This window comes from Drosophila nasuta, chromosome 3 (genome assembly GCF_023558535.2).
Source record: "Drosophila nasuta strain 15112-1781.00 chromosome 3, ASM2355853v1, whole genome shotgun sequence".
NCBI classification, from domain to species: Eukaryota; Metazoa; Arthropoda; class Insecta; order Diptera; family Drosophilidae; genus Drosophila; species Drosophila nasuta.
In genome coordinates this window covers 37,253,607-37,272,245 of record NC_083457.1, presented here as the reverse complement: position 1 = coordinate 37,272,245, position 18,639 = coordinate 37,253,607, and the positions used below count along the sequence as shown (strand labels likewise).

Here is an 18,639-nt window from a genome sequence, read left to right as displayed (position 1 = left end):
TTGTTTTATTTATTTTAACATTTTGTATTTATATTTATAATGCTATATCGCGAACGTGACATTTTACCATCAACGTATTTATTGTAAATTTTATTTTTCCACACTCTACGGGCTAAGGAGTAAGAAATGAGGATAGAAAGATAAAAACAAGATTTTCAAACAACATACATAGATTTACAAATACTAAATTGAGTAAATTTAACCTTAATAAAGCAATAATATGGCTAACTTTAACTAGAAACGCTGTCCTGTGTTTTTTCTAAGACAAACCATTTTTGCTTGTATATTTTTTTTTTGTGTATTTTACTCAAAATGCAAAATGATTATTCTCCATATTCTAGATCGGAGAAATTTTATACTAGATTATTTTTGAAAGTAATTTCATAATTTTGTTTATTTGCATTTATATTGTTACAACAACTTAATCAAGTTGTTCATGGTCCTTTTCATCCTCTTCTTCGTCTGTATCACCTTTGCCTTTGCCTTTGCTCTTGCCTTTGCCTTTGCCTCCTTTTCCACCAAGTATTTTCTCAATGATGTTTTTCAAGTCACTGAAGCAAGGACTTCGTGCCTCTACAATTGCATTATCCTCTTCTGGATCATCTGGAACTGCAGTCGATTTTTTAGTTATAAAATTGCAAACATATTATTGATTACTGACCTGGCTGAGCCAAGGCAATAGTGCATATAAGTGCGATAAGTAAAATATGCGGTAACCAAAGCATTTTAACTGCCTTTAAATAACCGAAATTCCGTCTATTTATACCATTTCGTTTAGCAATATTACAGTATATATGACAACCGATTATAATGCGGAGTTCGATACACTAATCAAACTTAAATAGCATTTTGGAAACATGTGGCTTATTTCAAATAGAGAGAAAAATATCAATTCGTATCGGACTGAATCGTTCGAATTTGCTGACGTTAGTTCTATTTGTTAATAGTTATTACTGTCTGAAATATATTCATATCCCCATTTTTAATTAAAATAGTAGGAATATTAGAAAATGTATAAATTATTATTATTATTTATAAAGGCAATTTTAGGATCGCAAACGTGAAATTCGTCCATTTTTAAATAAAATAAGTTATGTCAAAAATAAACATTGTCCAATATCGGTTTCATTATGGATGAAAAAGACTGCATCGCCATACTTGAGTTCATATTGAAGAAGCTCTAAGACAAATCATAATAAATATAATAATATTAATAATAATAATAATAATAATAATAATATTAAGTAAATTTTATGTGAATTTGATTTGTTTCACACTTTGCGTTCAAAAATTAATAGAAGAGGATAGATAGTAATACATCCCATAACAAAAAGATTATTAAACAATTTACATAGATCTTTCAAAAATAAATTGCGTAAATTTAGCCTTAATTTTTTTCTCAAAGTTTATGATTATTTTTAAGTCATGTAGGATTTATATAATAGCAAAACTTAATTTAATAATTTAATTTAATTTAATAACTTACTAAGCGTAACGACGGCAAAGAATATTCTTGATTTATATTTTTAATTTGAATAAATTATATAAAATTATAAATTATTAAATTATTATAAATTAATAAAATTATTTCACTAAACACTTTAACAGGGCATCTTCAAGTTGCGCATTTCCAGTTTTGCGTATATACTGCTAGTTGTTTAGCAATGTTTTACTTAACTGTTTAAAAATTTTCTTATCAACTGAAAGCTTCAAACGCTATGGCCAACACACACATTCATATAAATGCAAACACAGGTAAAGTCCAGTAAGCTTTTTCATTTTTTTGCTGAGTCTTCATAACAATTCAGAATTGTCCGGCAAGAAACGTTGATCGGCTTGTTCATTGTGACTAAGCAGTTTTTTTTTTTTGCCTGTGCATTTTGTTGGCAATGCTCGACCGTAAACATTTCGTGTGTTGATACTGATAACGCAAAAGAGCGAGGGAGAGAGCAACAGATGTAAGTAGTAAGAAGAAACAGGTTAAGGCGAAGATAAACGATGCTGATTAATATATCTGAGAGAATGAAATGAGTTAAGCAGAAGCTCGGCTTAGCTGAAACTTAAAATATAAACAAAGCAAATACTGCTGGAGCGAGAAAGAGCGACAACAAGTGCTTCTTATCAAGCTCTCTCGCTCCATCGACTGTTCCATGGCATCGCGTATAAAAGCGTACGAAAGCGTGCGTCGATCATTAGTCTGTGCTGCTCACTTGTCTAGAGCAGTAGTCGCAGCTATTAATTAACACTGATAATAAACATGACTATAGTCACAGCGTCCCATGGAGCGCGCCAATTGTTCTTGGCTGGCACCAGATCAATGCATGCTACTGCTGCCGCTGTTAAGCTTAATGTAAGTTGTGAGCTATTAACTATTTAAATGAATGTTGTTCAACTTGACTAAATAACTAGTTGGCTGATAATGTGGTTGCTCCGCCCGTGCGCCCCTATTCCGAAATCCCACGACCCGGAAAACTTAGTTTTATGCGCAGTTTTATGCCAGGTGGTGAATTCCACGACAAATCGTTCTCCGAATTTACTTCAATGATGCGTAAGCGCTATGGAGATCTCTTTATAATGCCTGGAGCGTTTGGTCGCAAGGACAGTTTGGTCACCTTCAGTACCAAGGATATTGAGATGGTTTTTCGCAATGAAGGCGTTTGGCCACATCGCGAGGGCTTTGATTCACTTGTTTACTTCCGTGAGAAAGTGCGCCCAGATGTGTTTGGCGAGAAAAAGGGATTAATTGCCACGTGAGTTATTATCAGTTGATAACGAATGCATTTCAGTTGACATATTTACATTATTACAGACAATCAGAGGAATGGAGCAAGTTTCGATCGGCTGTGAATCCGGTTTTCATGCAACCCAGAGGCCTCAAAATGTACTACAAACCATTGTCTAACATTAATAACGAATTCATCGAGCGGTAAGTTGAAGTTAAATAAAAATTGTTTGAGATTTAAAATTATTATCATTTCTGTAGCATCAAGGAAATTCGTGATCCTAAGACACTGGAAGTCCCTGCGAACTTTGAGGAGGAAATGGGTCGATTGATCTTCGAGTCGTTAGCTCTCATTGCCTTCAATCGTGAAATGGGCATCATCCGGAAACATCGTGATAATCACGATGCTATGACTATATTCAAAACATCCCGAGAAATTTTCAAGTTGGTCTTTAAGCTGGATTTGCAGCCATCGCCCTGGAAGTTTATATCGACGCCAACCTACCGTAAGATGATAAGAACACTCAGCGAAAGTCTTGATGTCACACAGCGAATGCTTGATGACACTTGCGCGGAGCTGGAGAAGCGTCGCAAGGCTGGAGAGCCTGGGAGCAACAGCATGTTGGAGCGATTGATGAATATTGATCCAAAGATTGCTTTGGTCATGGGTCTGGATATTCTCTTTGCCGGTGTGGATGCCACGACTGTGCTCTTGTCTGCAACATTGCTGTGTCTCAGCAAGAATCAGGAAAAACAGCACAAACTCCGTGAGGAACTGCTGCGAGTGATGCCCAGCAAGGAGACATTACTGAACGATGAGACCATGAAGGACATGCCGTATTTGCGGGCCGTAATCAAGGAAGCCCTGCGCTATTACCCTAACGGTTTTGGAACCTTCAGGATTTGTCCGGGAGATGTCACTCTCTCGGGTTATAACATTCCCAAGGGCACACAGATTATGCTCGCCTCCAATGCCCTAATGAAGGATGAAAAGTATTACACTTCACCAAATGATTTCTTGCCCGAGCGCTGGCTACGTGATCCCGAGACAAACAAGAAAGCGCAGGTCAGTCCATTTACGTTCTTGCCATTTGGTTTTGGACCACGACAATGCATTGGAAAGCGGGTCGTTGATCTCGAGGTGGAGACCGCAGTAGCCAAGATTATACGCAACTTCCATGTGGAGTTTAACTATGATGCAAGCAATCCGTACAAAACATTCTTTGCCATGGAACCACAAATCCCATTTCACTTCAAATTCACTGACATTGATCAGTAGAAACAAAGCTTAAAACCAAACTACTAGTTAATAAGGAAAATATAATATAAATGTAGAAATGTAAACAACGCAAAGAAAAACAGAAACGGCATTAAAAACTTTCCAAAATAAATCTCATAATTTGAAAATGTGTCTATATATTTGGATTCATTTTTTGAAATGCGAAAGATTCATGAATTCAAAATTGAAAAAGGACAACTAAATTTATTTAGTTGACTCTATCGTAAAAAGACCCAATATCATTAAAAAAATACATAAATTGCATCATTTACATCATCGATTGCATTGTTGTTGAAACATTGATCGTTGTGTGCTAAACCTAAATATTATTCTTCGCCATCCAAATTGAACAGATATTGTATATTCAGAACTTAAATTTTTTTTGCACAACAGTTTGAAAACTTTTTTTTTTAATTGCATTTATATTTTCACAACAACCTTGTTATTGTTCGTCATCTTAATTGTCAAATTCAATTTGTCCTTGCCTTTTCAATCTCCAGGTTGAGGTTTCCACGCCCACCACCAGTCCGTTACAGCTTGTTCTCCATTGTCCCAATCTTGTCCTTGAACTTTTCTTGATTTGTTAGTGATAAATTTGCAAACTTTGTATTGATTACTAACCTGGCCGATACAATGCAACAGCGCATATAAATACGATAAGAAAAATATATGGAGTCCACATCATTTTTAACTGGCTTTCAATAACCGAAATTCTGTCTATTTATACCATTTCGCTTAGAAGTCTTACAGCATTTATGCCACCCGATTGTAAATGGGAGTTCGATACACTTTTCACATTTAATTAGAATTTCGATTTTGATTTGTTCTCTTTGAATAGCGAGACAAATTAAAATTAATTCGTATCGGATTAAACCGTTAAGATTAGTTGACATTTGTTGGATTTGTCAATAGTTAGTATTACAAATTTGAAATATTTTTTCGGTGTATTTATTTGGTATATTTTAAGAAAAATTACTTTTCTCCATTGTTTTCAAATTAATTTTTATTATTTGAAACATCTTTAAAGCATATTTACTCATTTTGTTTTGTTTGTAAACTATACAGTTATATTTAAATAATACATAATATATAACAAAATACAAAATAAATAAATTTCATAAATAGAACCAAGATATGAATTAATATTAGCTTAAATTATATTATCATTAAATCAATTTTCATTCTTATTTTCATAATATATTACTATTAGATTTCAATCCCAATATAAATTTATAATCTACCCATTGATGTTTATTTAAAAAAACTACATTAATCTTAGGGGTGTTTTCATCGATTTATTATTTATACATTTCGTGAATGAAAACGCTTGTAGAAATTAACTGAAAGCGTTATTCAGCTGGTGTAAATTCAAAACTTTTATTTTTCACGCCCCGAACGCAGACGATAACAGAGACTGTCGACAGTTCCCCCTAGAAGTTCTCCATAGGGATAACCCTACAATTTTCAGTTTTCCGTTGAAAGGCAAAACTTTTGCCATAGACAAGTCAAGGCTGATGATGTTGCTGCTGTTGTGTCTGTCAACAGAGTACAACTTGGCTGGCAGCATAAACACTTGCTCCCGCTAATGACTAAGATTAATTTGGGTCACTGTGCTACGGCTCCCTTCCCTCCCCTCACACTTGAGTTATACCAACCACTGACAATGGAACGTGCGTCTGAATTATGCGCGTCTCGTGCCTTTTCGAACACCTAAACGCAGTTGTGACAAACAATAGTCGGTTGTGCAATAAACGAAATAATGAATTACATAAGATGATGCAATTGAATTTCGTTTAATTTGCACATTTTTATAGTTCACATATCAGTTGCATACCACTGATAACTAAATTATTTGAAGTGATTTGAGCTATTAAGATTACGATAAGTGTGAGTGGCGTCGGGTCTCTTTAATAATATCAACACAACAGCTGTTTTAAGATTACTTGGTAGCAAACAAAATAATCTTTATGATACCATATAGACTTCTTAAGAGCTTATAATTATAGATATTACTATCAATGTAAATTTCACTTTCTTAGAAATTCAAAATGCTTATCTCTTATAAAATATGAAAAATTTAATTTGCATGTGTTACTATTAATTTAGATATTATTATAAATAATAAGCCATTTTCCTTCATGTTATTTCAAACTCCTCTTTAATGTATAAATAAGATAATTATTTTAATTATAAATATTTTATTTAAACTGTATTTTATACTAGATAATCACAATATTTTTCAAATGAAAATTTAAATAATCTTAAATGTCACAAAAGATTTATTACATTTTATTTCCATTCTTCCCATTTAGCTTCTATGACAACTAAATCATGAATTTCTACTATATAAACGTTCGCTTGCTTGTGTCTGCGGCTATGTTAGTATGTGTGTCCACGACCATGTGTGAGTGTCGTTGTTGGTGTTTGGGGTCGGTGTCGGTGTCGGTGCCAAGCACCCGAACAGCTGAAATTGTTTGGGGTTAATTAAGCGCGACATGTGTGGCATTGCATGCATTTTGTGCAGCGACTGCGACTGTGACTTCAACTCCAACTCTGACAACAACTGCGACCTCGACTCGATTCGTAGGCGCGGGGATGTTGGGGAACGTAGGGGGAAACTAGCGCCCACAAGTGTGAATGGGGTCCACGGCAACGGGCGCTAATCAATGCGGCGCCATAATAGACAAATTGCCGGACGCGTCGGTTCATTATGTTCGAATTGCAATTGTTGATGCGTTTATGAAGCTAGTGTTGGTGAGTGCATGTGATTTATGGATTCGTTAAACGATGGATGAGCTACATCAGCGGGCGGGCGCAAACCTGTTGAGTTAATCCGCAGTCACGAGCGCAATAAAATAAATACAATTATTTATTTATGTTGGGCTTTTGCCCAGAAAACGCTGGCATTACAAATTGTTGCGTTATTTTTCTGCTGTTGTCCAAATCCAAAAAGGATACAACCCAACGCACTGTGGGGGGCTCGCCTTTAACACAAAATTATGGGCTGCCGGCTGACCAAGCGACGTCCTTGTTTATATTCCAAGAGTATTTCTCTTATTCTCTCCACTGAGCGAGAGAGAGTGGAGGCTTTGCTGGCAAGCCTAAAAAATAAACAAAATCATTTACCTTAAGGCATAATAAAAGTTTATGGTTGATAATATACATAAAAAGGGCCGTGTGGTCGTGCAAAAACAATGCCTGCGGAGGCGTATTGCGGAAATCCCCAGTATGGGAACGTTTATCGCTATTAAAGGATTTGCAATGTAGAGAGAAGCAAGCCCAACGTCAATATTTGCCACCGTCAGTTGCCAGTTGCCAGTTGGCTGACTGTGTTTTCAATAACCATTACGGAATTGCGAAAATTTGCGCACAGCGGGCAAAAACAAATAGTTTGGAACACTACAAATACAACATTTCCTTCCATATATAGTGAGAGAGGTCCTCGTTTTTAGGGGTTGGGCATCGACTCTAGCCGTCATATCGAAGTTGAGCTCAGTTTCTCAGTCTTTGCCTGTCGCTCAGCGTGTGATTTCCAAGGATCTGTGTGTTTGAATTCATTTCAGTCGATTTTAAGACCAAAGTGGGCACATTCTTTGTTGTACCATTCCACCCACATTATAGTAAAAGTTCTCTTTGCACTTGCCATTTAGAAATACATATTCCAAATCTTTAAGTTTAACAGAACGCAAACAAAATGACGTGCTTTGACAAACTATACTATTATTAACAGAGTAGTTATCTGTTTTGGTTTTATAACAGATATTAAAACGATTATAAAATGACAATACTTAAAGTTAATACTCAAAACCAAATATTGTTTTCGATACATTTTTGTGGAAGAAATTTGAAGTTTGAGTTATCAAAAGATACTTCTTTCATCTGAGAAAGATGTTTATATATAGAAAGAAGATTGATTAAAGAATAGGTCGATAAAGAGAGAAGGATTTCGAACTCTTTACTATTATCCTTGACCAACTTTTTAAGATACAAGTGAAATTAATTTGCCTTGAAATCTGTGCTGCAATCAAGTTGAAAGTTGCAGTTTAAAGCGCTGGCAAAGATGTTTGCTAAAAGCTGCACAAGCTAGCTACCCGTAGTGTGCTGTTGCTCCTGTTAGCAAATGGATCAAGGATATATGTACACCGGAGGCACGGACTAGATATTCCTGAGATATGTAAACACCAGAGGATGCAAACAGTTCAAATCAAATAACACACACAAAAACGTCGAGAAAAGGAAGCGATGCACACGCTAAGGTAGAGGGCGAGAAAGAGAGACAAACATAGAGAGAGAGAGAGGGCGATAGAACATACACACACACACATACACACCAGGAATCAGCAAACAAGCGCTACGAACACAAAATGAGCAAGCGACTAACCTAAGGACAACAAAATAAACATTTTGAACTCGACTGAAATGCACAAACGGAGAGCGGAGAGCCCCAAGGACACTTGGGGCGTTCGCGCCGCCTGTCATCGTCTGCGGGGCACCTTGTCCCCCAATGCTCGGCTCCTCATCCTCCTCCTTCTTTTTCTCCTCCACCCACCTAAAGGCTAAGCGCAAATATTACAAGCATTATATGAATGTCTATGCTTATGTGTGTGTGTCCATATATTTAGAAGTCAGCAACATGCTGAGCCAACAACAACATGCAAGAAAGTTAATGAGGAGCGTACTCGAAGGCGAGGTACCTCGTATACATCATTACGTGTAACTTTATTACTATTTAATTTGGAATTAATAAATTTTAGTGTGTATTCGCTTGTCTGTCTTTCACAGCAAAGATATTTTAAGAAATTATTTTTTTTTGAAAATTTTTAAGATTTGTACTTCAACTGTTTGTGATCAGTAAGGAAAAGTATGTTAATCTGGAACACTTACAGCTAACAGGTTCGTCTACCCATAACTTATAAAAGATTTCAATACACTTTTTATAGGGAGATGAAAATGGAAACATATTTAAGGAAAATATCGACTTCCTCGGTCTAGTTGCCTTATAATATTTACATTTTATGAGAGAGATGTTTCCATTTGTCTACTAGCTAGTTTACCATCAAGTTATTATACACCTTTGCCCTTTGGTGTACAGGGTATGGCAAGAAGAGCAGGACCTGAGCTGGCATGGCTGCCAACAAAAGTGTAGAAAATCCGACCAAGCACAAAAACCGACTCAGCACATTTCGGAACAACCAAACACGCAGTAAACCCGCCAACCCACACAGCTCCGACCTCAACAGCAGCAACAACAACGACAATCAGGACAACAACAGCGTGCTGAGGAGGAATAGCAATGGCATCGCCAGCTCAGGCTCAGCAAGTCATCAGCACATAAAGCTCGAAAGATTATGTAGCCCACGGCGGTGGCAGCAGCAACAGCAAAAGCAACGGCAGCAGCGGCTGGCGGAAGTGATGCATGGGCTCTGGCCTGGCTCCGGGTTGGATCTGTGAGCTGTAAGCTGTGACTCGTACTCATTGCTGTTTTTGGAGCGGTAAGGGCGGAGAGGGGAATCCAAGGGTTGCGGGGTCGCTGTGGTATTAGACGACAATAGAGCTTGAAGGGCGGGGGTTTGGGTTTTCTGGCGTTTTGCCTTTTTGTGCTCCAAGCCTTGTGACGTTTGACGCCATGTTTGATGGATGAAAAAGCCATTCATGTTACCAGCTGGGGTGCAGAGGTTGCCTGTCGTTCAAGCTGTTCGTGTGCTTGCTTGCGTGCGTGTGTGTGTGCGTTTGTGTGTATGCAAAAGATGGCGCAATAGACGTGAAGTAACCACCTCCTGTGGCGCAACTAAATCCTTTCGGATTTTACCCAGCCAGGCGCTGTATGTTTTAATGCGCATTTTATGAGTGTGTAGGTAAGCGCTAAGCTGGCGTGGGATTGGATGCTAAAACGCGTGGCAGGGAGGCATGTCCAATGCGTAGTGTGGCAGCTCCAAATGCGGAGAGAGGTAGCACCAAAACGCAAAGCCGGCATGTCTTTAAAGTGCAAAAGCGCGTGTTAAAGTTCTTGGCACTTGTTTGTCTTAACGTGTGTCGGGTTTCTAGCTCTCCCACTTTTGTGGGCGTGGCAACCGTACAATCCTATACCCTCTTATTTGGTGATCTCCCCTTTTTAGTGGCTGCATGCGTGTCAAAGTCAAGCGGTTGACATTTGGCAAATTTCGTTGCATAAAACGCAGCTGCAGCTGCTCAGCCACCTGTATATCTACCTGCCAGCATTAGCATAATTTTGCATAGCGTTAGCCAAATACTTCAACTCTGACAGGAGGTGGGCGGGGAGGTACTTAAAAAAACTCAAAATGAAGTCGTTGCTTCGTCAGTGGCACATGCAAATCCGGTGTGAAAAATGCGCGTATTAATAAATGTGTGTAGATGAGCTGACGCCACCCTCTCTCCATTTGATCCATCTAATCCCATGGCTGCTGCTTCAACTGCTGCTCCAACTGTTGTCCCATTTTTTTGGGATTGTGTGGCTGGCACTCGTACATTTTATTTGCGACTGCTTAGCACGGCAATTTACATTTCAAATTAGCGACTTCATTGCTAGAGAAAATGCCGGAATTACTTTTCATTTTCATTTTCATTATAATGCTTTTGCCACGCCCCTGAAATTTTTCCCAACCCCTCCTTTGCCACTGCGGCTGTCCACTAAATTCCCAACTGGTCGCTGCTGCTACTGCGCTTTTGCTATGCTAATAAATTAATATAAATTCAAATTTGTTTGCCAACTGCTGTCCCCGTTTCGGCTGGGCAAAGTGTTACGACTATAGTATGTTTGTCAAAAAAGGCAAAAATCCGCCGCGCGCAACATTTTTCCAAATGGCTGCTAAAAGTTTCATAAAAATCACCAATGAAACAGGCCTCTTCTCCACCCTCCACCTCCAATTCCAAATCATCTACTAAGCCAAATGCCACAAGTACACTTCTCCCTCCAAATTTCTCATTCCCTCCATTTCAATTTCATCTTCAGCTTCCCTCGGCAGCTGTTTAGCTGCTTGAATATTCAATGGCCACATCCGCACTTGGCCTTAAGCCGCACTTGGCCAAAAAGTCGCACTTTTGGCCGCCAAAACGCTTGAGCTGCAAGTGGTAATCGACAGAGAGAGATGACTCCAAGTCATTTTAAAGCCTCCAACTGCTGCTCATTAGCTAAAAATGTTTGACAAATAAACAGATGGATTATAGGAAATGACAGTGGACTTAATGCAAAGTATGCATTCTATAAAAATTACTCAAGGTAAAGCATGTAAAATGGAATTAAGGAATATATGAAAAGCAAAAAAATGAGATATTAAAGTTAAAATATATCCGAAATATATATAAAGCTATGTGTATCGATATACTACTACATTAAAAATAAAATCATCTCTTGAAAAACTTTAAAAAATTTTATTTGATAGGAACACATTTTGGAATCATATTTCAGAAATTTATTTCTAAACTAACTGAACAAATCATCATTAAGTGAACGAACCTATTAGAATTATTGTGTAAATTTAATTTTGAAAATATAGACTATTTATAGACACATCAATCTCCCTGTTAAAGTCGTTGACTTGTCCGTCTAGCCTTTTTAGGTCTGTGACTTATGCTATGGACATCACAGCTTAAGGGTATAGGGTATTAGCTTCTGTTGTCGTCATCGACGTCTGCTGCTCAACCGCCATACGAAAGGGAAAAAAAATATTGAAGCGCATCGTTAAAAATATGCAAAGAATTCGATGCTGCTTGCTGCATGCATGAAAGTAATGCCAGGGCAGACAAAACTCGTACTCACACTCGCACTCACATTCATACTCGTAGATGTACCCTTACTACCACGGCATTATTCACAAGCCACGCCGTTTCGATTCGAATCGAGGAAAAAGCAGATTCCGCCCCGTTTACCAAACGTCATGACGACATGCATCAACCCTTGCTAAAAAGACTGAGAAGAATGGGGCATGAAAATCAGCAAAAAGGAAGGGGATGGACAGGGGGAACATTAGCCACGCGCATTTAGCCAGCAATCATTTAACAATTTACAAATCGATGTTTAAACGAAGCCAAGTTACCGCATACCATATCCGCGTCCGTCTCCTTGTCCGCATCCTGCATTAAAACTTTTCCTTTAACGCTTAATGTCCAGCCGAAAAGCAGAAAGCTCAGTCCGAGGCAAAGTTGTTGTAGGCGGAGAAGGCGTGTTGGCATCCGACAGGACTATAGCCAGTAACCGTTAATGCGCGCCCGACTGTCATAACAATAACGGCATTTTTAGCACCTCATTAAAAAAGAGTTCATATCCGCGCGACGAGTTTCTCACCGCTCCTCAGCTGAATCCTGAAAGCTGACTGAATTGTTTGGGCTACGGAGCAACGACGAGTACTCGTTTCACACTCGTAAATGCTGAGGCCAAATGCGTAAACATTGCTGGCTGTCGTCTGTGCCATTAACCATTCGCCGTTTGATGGGCTTATCAATTTTTACAACAATATTTATTTGTTTATTCGTATTTGGACGACAACACAAATGGAGAATGGTCGCATTAAAGTTAACCCAATAATGGCGGCCATTCGCTTTGGCTTTGGCTTCGGCTTTGGCCTGCAACTTAATCGATTTATGATGACTAAGCGACATGGCTATAACTTAGCCAGGCTAATGGTGGCAGTCGAACCCAATCGAACGGCATCAATTGGCGAGGGTTGCTTGAAAGCTTTCTCAAAATTGAAAATAAGGATTGTCATTATAATATAATGTCTGTAGTAATAATGTTAATTACATTTTTAAATTTATTAAATTATCTTACCAAGAGCTTGGAGTAATACGTCGCAAAATAATCAGTTGACATACTTTTTTTTAAGAATCACAAAAATGTAACTGAAAAATTTTAAAGTTCAAAACGTTCAAAGTTCGTTCAAAAGTTCATTTTAGAAAGCCAAATTCATTAAAGGCTTATGAAAAGTTGAATTCTCTAATAAGAGTGCCCAAATTCTAGTTTATTTAATTGGCCACAGTTACGTATACTTAATTTTATATAATTAGAATAAAGAGTATGCTGATTTCTTCCGCATCATATGAGTTCTTCATGGTTGGTTGGGTCATTCAATGCCGTTGCTCTTTATGGTAAACAGAGCGTAAGTAAATCTCTCGCTTGGAATCTGCATGGGCCACATAAAGTTCACAGCCAACAATCAAGAATGAATGGTGCAACTCACCCTTGCAACTCGTTGGATGAAGAGAAGCATTTAGGCAAAAGAAAACGCAATGCGGGCCACATAAACAAAGGAGAGCGCTGTGTGCAGCTTTTGCTGTCTTTAACTTTGACTTTATTGTGACAGTTAAAAGCGAAAATAATAGCAGTTAAAATCCCATAAAATGCGTCTTAATCATAAAAATGCGATTATAAAAATGGACGAGCGCCTGGGCACATCGCAGGCAAGTCATCTCAAGTCGAGTCGAGTCTGGGCAACAAGATGAAGCGCTGGCAGCAAAAGAGTTTAATTTTTCTTCGTTTTCTTTTTCTTTTTTTGTCCAGCATTCTTTCGTCTTGCACCATTAGCTGTTGTTACTGTTTGTTGCCTTTTGCCTTTTTATGAGCTGCACGCTTATGTTTGGGCTTTATTGCACTTTTGCCCTGGCAATAGACTAGAGGCGGCAGATTTGACATTCGTAATTGTTTATCAAGGCGCTGCTTTAAACACAGAACAAGATCAAGATGAAACTGGAAGTGGAACTGGAGATGGTGAAGGAATTTGGAGAACATTTTTATTAATTGTGCGCGTTTTTGTTTCACACCAAAAAAAAAAAGGAAAAGGAAAGAAAAACCTTTTGGCAACTGTTGGGCGTAAATCCTATAAATTTTTTACTACTTATTTACGTTGCTAAGGCACATTTAGTCATGTCAAGCAATCGCCGGGCCATGGCCTGGCCTGGCCCTGATCGTAAAAACAGTTCGCTCTGACCTCCCCGGCCACAGTTTTGTCCACAATTCAACATCGACACCAACTGCCAGCCGTTGTCGTTGTCACTGGCTACTGCTGCTCGAAGGCAGGGGATGAGGGTTAGGTAAAGGAGGGGCGAGGGGGATACTTTTATTTTTGTGAAATTTCATCACGTTTTTATGTTGTGACCACGTGACGCCAGTGCCGTGACTCCCGGACTCTGAATTTGCCACCCAATGTTCGCCTCACAGTCGAGTCCAAGTCCAATCTCAACTATGAAGCACAAACAGTCTTCATGTTTAGTCTCGGACTGTGTTGGCCAAGTATTCCTCGAGAGAAGGAGAGAGAGAGAAAGAGGCTGAGAACCCAACTAAGCAAGCCGAGCACCTGCACCTGCTGGCATCCCAGCAGTTGGCCTCGGCACGTAGCAATTGGAGGCATGAGCATTGGGAAGATGCGAAACGAGAGATGGAGAAGAAGTTGGCAATGGAAATGGAGCAAGGCGCCAGTCAAAGTGTCAGTGTGTAAGCTGTGTAGCATTTACCTAGATTGTTCCTGCCAAACGGATTTCAGCAGATAGGCGAGCACTTGATAATGCACGGCCAGAAAGGTTTAAATCGTGTGAAACACTTTAAGACTTAAGCAAAATATGAGACAGCAATATATATTGATTTTAAATAATTTAATCTTTGCTTTAAATGTGAAGGTAATAATTATAACAAAATTGAATATATTTATTCATTCATAGTTTACAAAAATTCGAATCCCCAATTAAATTTCTTATTTAAGTTTATCATTAAATCAATAATTATTGAATTACACTGAATTTAAATAAATAATTTAACTTATTCTCAGTCAAATCGAATTGGAAGTGAAGTCAAAAATGCTGCTTGGACCCCCCTCGAGTGCGCATTACAATATCCTGGGGTGTTGGCGTCACCTCATCCAAGACACAGCGCACCATGGATGTGTCCCTTCGAATATGTTTTCATCGAACTCTGCAGCAGCTGTTGCGCCAGCCAGCCAGAAAAAAAAATATAAAGAAAAAAAAGTACAGAGAGAATAAAAAGAAAAGCAAGGAGAGAGACAGAGGAAAAGAAAATGCCTCGAAACAGTTGTTATAAGCTAAAATTGCCAGAGTTGCTGTTGCAGAATGTCAAAGCTGAAATCGAGGCCAGTCTTCGCCCCATGACGCTATTTTCAAGGAATTAAATTTTGCGTGCCTGGAGGAAGAAGACAGCAGAAAGTGTGACTGTCAGTGCACATTAAACGTGGCAAAGTTATATAAATGGTGTCGAAGTCGAGCTGGGCTAGCATTTTAGTGTGTGTTACCCTGGCTACCGACTAGATGGGAAGGATATTGGACATAGGACACAATTGTCCTTCCGGCTGCGGCACTTTGCAGCAAAAACACATTCTTCTATTTGACCACATGACGTGCAATTGCCAGGCAGATACAAAGGGCCATTGATGTATTTTATGCACTTCCATTTCATGGTCAGTTTGTCGTTATGGTTTGCGTCGCCACCGGACAACATGTGTGTCCGATGACCAGTCAACACTGCGATTGCTGCAATTTGACTAGCTTGCCGGGGTTGGGGTTGGTTGGAGTTGGGGCTTTAAGTTCAACACTCTTCATAGAGATTTCTTTTTGGGTTTAGAGATAATAATAATAGCATGGCTGCCTGATCCACGTAAATGCTCTTATACGCAAACAATTTGTACTTTGGCTCTGTAAATATTTGTTATTTGTTATTTGTTAGCTTCGTACTTGTTATTCGCGTACACATCAACAGCAACAGCAACAGCAGCAGCGGCAGCAACAAAAAAAAAGGCACGCGACTTTGTATAAGCGATGAAAGTATGCAGACTATTTGCAAACAACCATCGCAGATACTCGTACACACACATACACACACCCACACTCGTACACACACATGAGAGATAAATCTATACAACACGCGAAAACTAATTTTCCATCAGGAAAATAAAATGCCAAGCGGCTTCAATGGATAGCAAGCAGGGATAAGAGAGACAGAAAGAGCTACTACCAAAAGCCAACGATAATTTTAGCGCGTTTTTTGCCATCGCTTTTGTACTCGTAAATGTGCAAATTTTGTAACAAACAAAATAAAATGGCGGCGCGCGGCGGTATTGATATTGATACATTACATAGATATATCCGCACATACACCAACACACACACATGCACATGCACTTGCAAATATATTTGCCTGCATTACATACACACATTGTTGGTCGACGCTGCCAGCCGCCTTTTATACTACAACACACATATTTGAGTCTATTAAAAATGCGTTTAAAATGCTTTCTGTGGTTTTATGGTTAAATTGTAAAATTCAAATAAAATTGATTTTTGCCTGTTTACCCATCACTGTGATTTTTCTGAAGAGAGTTAGAGAGTGGGTTGAAAGGTGGCGCAAAGCCAATAGTGCTGCTGGTTGCATAAATTAGAGTACTTTAAAAGCAAACAGGCAATTGCATGAAAAGTGAGAAATAAATTTAAAAAACAATATAATATTTTATAGTAACTAACTAGCTAACAAATATAAAGCACACTCTATTGTAACTTTCGTGTTTTACAAATGTACTTTGATATATTTTTAAAGACTACAAGGCTTTGTTTACATTACATTGTCAATTTTCAAATTATTATAAATAGCCTACAAATTTGTATTTATTGTGGCTGATATTACGAGAATATTACAAGTAGCTTTGCTGCTTAAGCGAATGATAAGTAGGTGCAGCTTAGTGTTTCTCCCATGCTCTCTAACACTTTATATGGCACTGATGACGACAGCAAGGGCAAAGACCAAAAGGCACAGGCAAAGGGCCAATGGCAATGGCAAAGTGGAAGCAATGGCTCAGTCGGTTGCCTCAATGAAACATGCAACGTAATTTCCATGTGGGTAACCAGCAATTTCTGGCATGTAACATTTTTCAACATCAACAACTCCAACAATATGGCGGAGCGAGCAGCAACACTCACACCCACATATAAGGAGAGAAAGAGAGGGAGACAGACATTCACAAGGTACAAACTGGCACAGATGCATCAACTTTAGTCCCAAGGATGGGTTGGAGTAGGTTGAAAGTAGAAGGAGCTGAATGCTGGCGCAGTCAAGCGCAAACACTACAAGAAAAATTGTAAGTGAAGCGAATAAAATATTATTTTCTAATGCTCGAAGACACAGACATACTTTACTGGGTTGAAAAGTGCATGAGTGGAAAACCGAAATGCTAAGTAAAATCAAGAAAAATTGTTTAGCTGTAGCTGGGAGCTGTAACTGGAGCTGAAGCTGTAGCTGTAGCTGACTGTTGGCTGCTGTCGACTTTTCGCGGGCTACTTGGGCTTAATCTTAATCCATCTTAGTCTAGTCAGCGAAGACTGCTGCCGAGGAGACGACAAGAGGAGGACTTTGAAATGTTGCCAACCAGAGCGTGGAGCTCGGAGCTCGACTTGGCAACAAAGCAACGTAAACAAAAAGCCAAATTATTGTGCAGCATTTGCTAGAAAAGTCTCTTTTTCTTTTTCTTTTTCTATTTTATTTTATTTTATTCGTTTCTGTATTTTTATGCTTTCTGTTTTGTGTTTAAGGCGCATCCAATTTTTTTTGTGTGCTCATGAGAAAAGCGCCTTAAGTTATGCTGCCATTTTTTTCATTTCTTCTATTTTGTACAATATTCTTTGTAATAATGTTGCCTTGCAGCGAACGCGCGCTCGCTGCAAAATGAAATGAATTGTGAAAAATGTGCTCGCACTCTTCTGCCTGCCTCCCCCGACTCTTCATCCAACTGTTGTCTTGTGGGTGGTCTTTTGGACTGGCCGCTTTTGAACTCAATTACATAAGCGTAGCCAGCAAGCAAGCAGATCGACTCAGAGCAGAGCAGTTTGGCAGTTTGTAATTTTCAGCAAATGGCAAGTCACATTGCCCGCGGTGCCCCAGCAAAGTGAGGAGGGGGGAGTGTACCGGGTGCCACATTGCCCCGCTGCTTCAAAATCACGTAAAATGTCAAATTGGTGAACGTCAAGAAAATGGCGCGTTTGTTTTGTCATTCCTGCTTTCTTACCATTTCGCCTTATCTACTATTTTAACGCGCAAATATTTTTTCTGCTCGTTTTGTTAGTAGCCCCTCCTCCTTCAACTTCCTTTCCTCCCCCCCCAGCTCCCTACTTTGGATTTTCGCCCATTCCGAACTGCTTCCGTTCCGCTTTCAGCATTCAAAGCACACAGCAAAAATGCCAACAATCCAAAGTTGAGTTTTCTTTGGAATTTGTTGGCGTTTTCTTTTTCCGTTCTTTATTTTTTTTTTGCTCGTGTTGTTGTTGCTGTGTTCTTTTTTTGACATCTCTGCTGGGGAGGTAACATGCGCGCGCCACATTGACAATTGCTTATTTGTGTCTATGCGTGTGCGACTGTGTGCTGGTGTGTGTGTCTGTGTGTGTGGGTGAGTGTGTACGTGGGGGTGGCACTGCCACAGTTAACATGTAACTTCAACGTCAAGTCAAACTGATGTTCTCGTCGTCGCCATTTTGTTTTTAGCTTGGCTTTTTTTCCATGCTTCGCAATGGCGATGACGATGGGACTGACGATGGCAATGGAGATGGCTGCCTTTGGTCGCCTTTGTTTGAGCCCTTGGCTTGGTCTTGTCTCCGTCTCCGACTCTGACTCTGACTGTGACTCTGCTCGTTGTTG

General features: G+C 39.1%; 1 protein-coding gene and 1 long non-coding RNA gene across 2 annotated transcripts; one reads left to right on the top strand and one right to left on the bottom strand.

Annotated features, from left to right (window-relative positions):
• Positions 1 to 2,183: 2,183 nt before the first annotated feature.
• Positions 2,184 to 4,113, top strand: LOC132791329 (probable cytochrome P450 12d1 distal, mitochondrial). Its single transcript, XM_060800197.1, has 4 exons — positions 2,184 to 2,350; positions 2,410 to 2,750; positions 2,810 to 2,926; positions 2,984 to 4,113. The coding sequence occupies exons 1-4, from the start codon at positions 2,258 to 2,260 to the stop codon at positions 3,999 to 4,001; spliced, it is 1,569 nt and encodes a 522-aa protein (XP_060656180.1). The 5' UTR covers positions 2,184 to 2,257; the 3' UTR covers positions 4,002 to 4,113.
• Positions 4,114 to 4,346: 233 nt separating this feature from the next.
• LOC132791331 (uncharacterized) lies at positions 4,347 to 4,781 on the bottom strand. The gene is made up of 2 exons (XR_009632898.1): positions 4,623 to 4,781; positions 4,347 to 4,570 (listed from the first exon to the last, which is right to left on the bottom strand). It is a non-coding gene; the product is annotated as an uncharacterized LOC132791331 (long non-coding RNA).
• Between the last annotated feature and the right edge of the window lie 13,858 nt (positions 4,782 to 18,639).

Coding starts and splice junctions, on each gene's coding strand:
- LOC132791329 (XM_060800197.1), top strand. CDS start 2,258: ATGACTATAGTCACAGCGTCCCATGGAGCGCGCCAATTGTTCTTGGCT. Junction 2,751..2,809: donor AAAAAGGGATTAATTGCCAC/GTGAGTTATTAT, acceptor ACATTATTACAG/ACAATCAGAGGAATGGAGCA. Junction 2,927..2,983: donor AATAACGAATTCATCGAGCG/GTAAGTTGAAGT, acceptor TCATTTCTGTAG/CATCAAGGAAATTCGTGATC.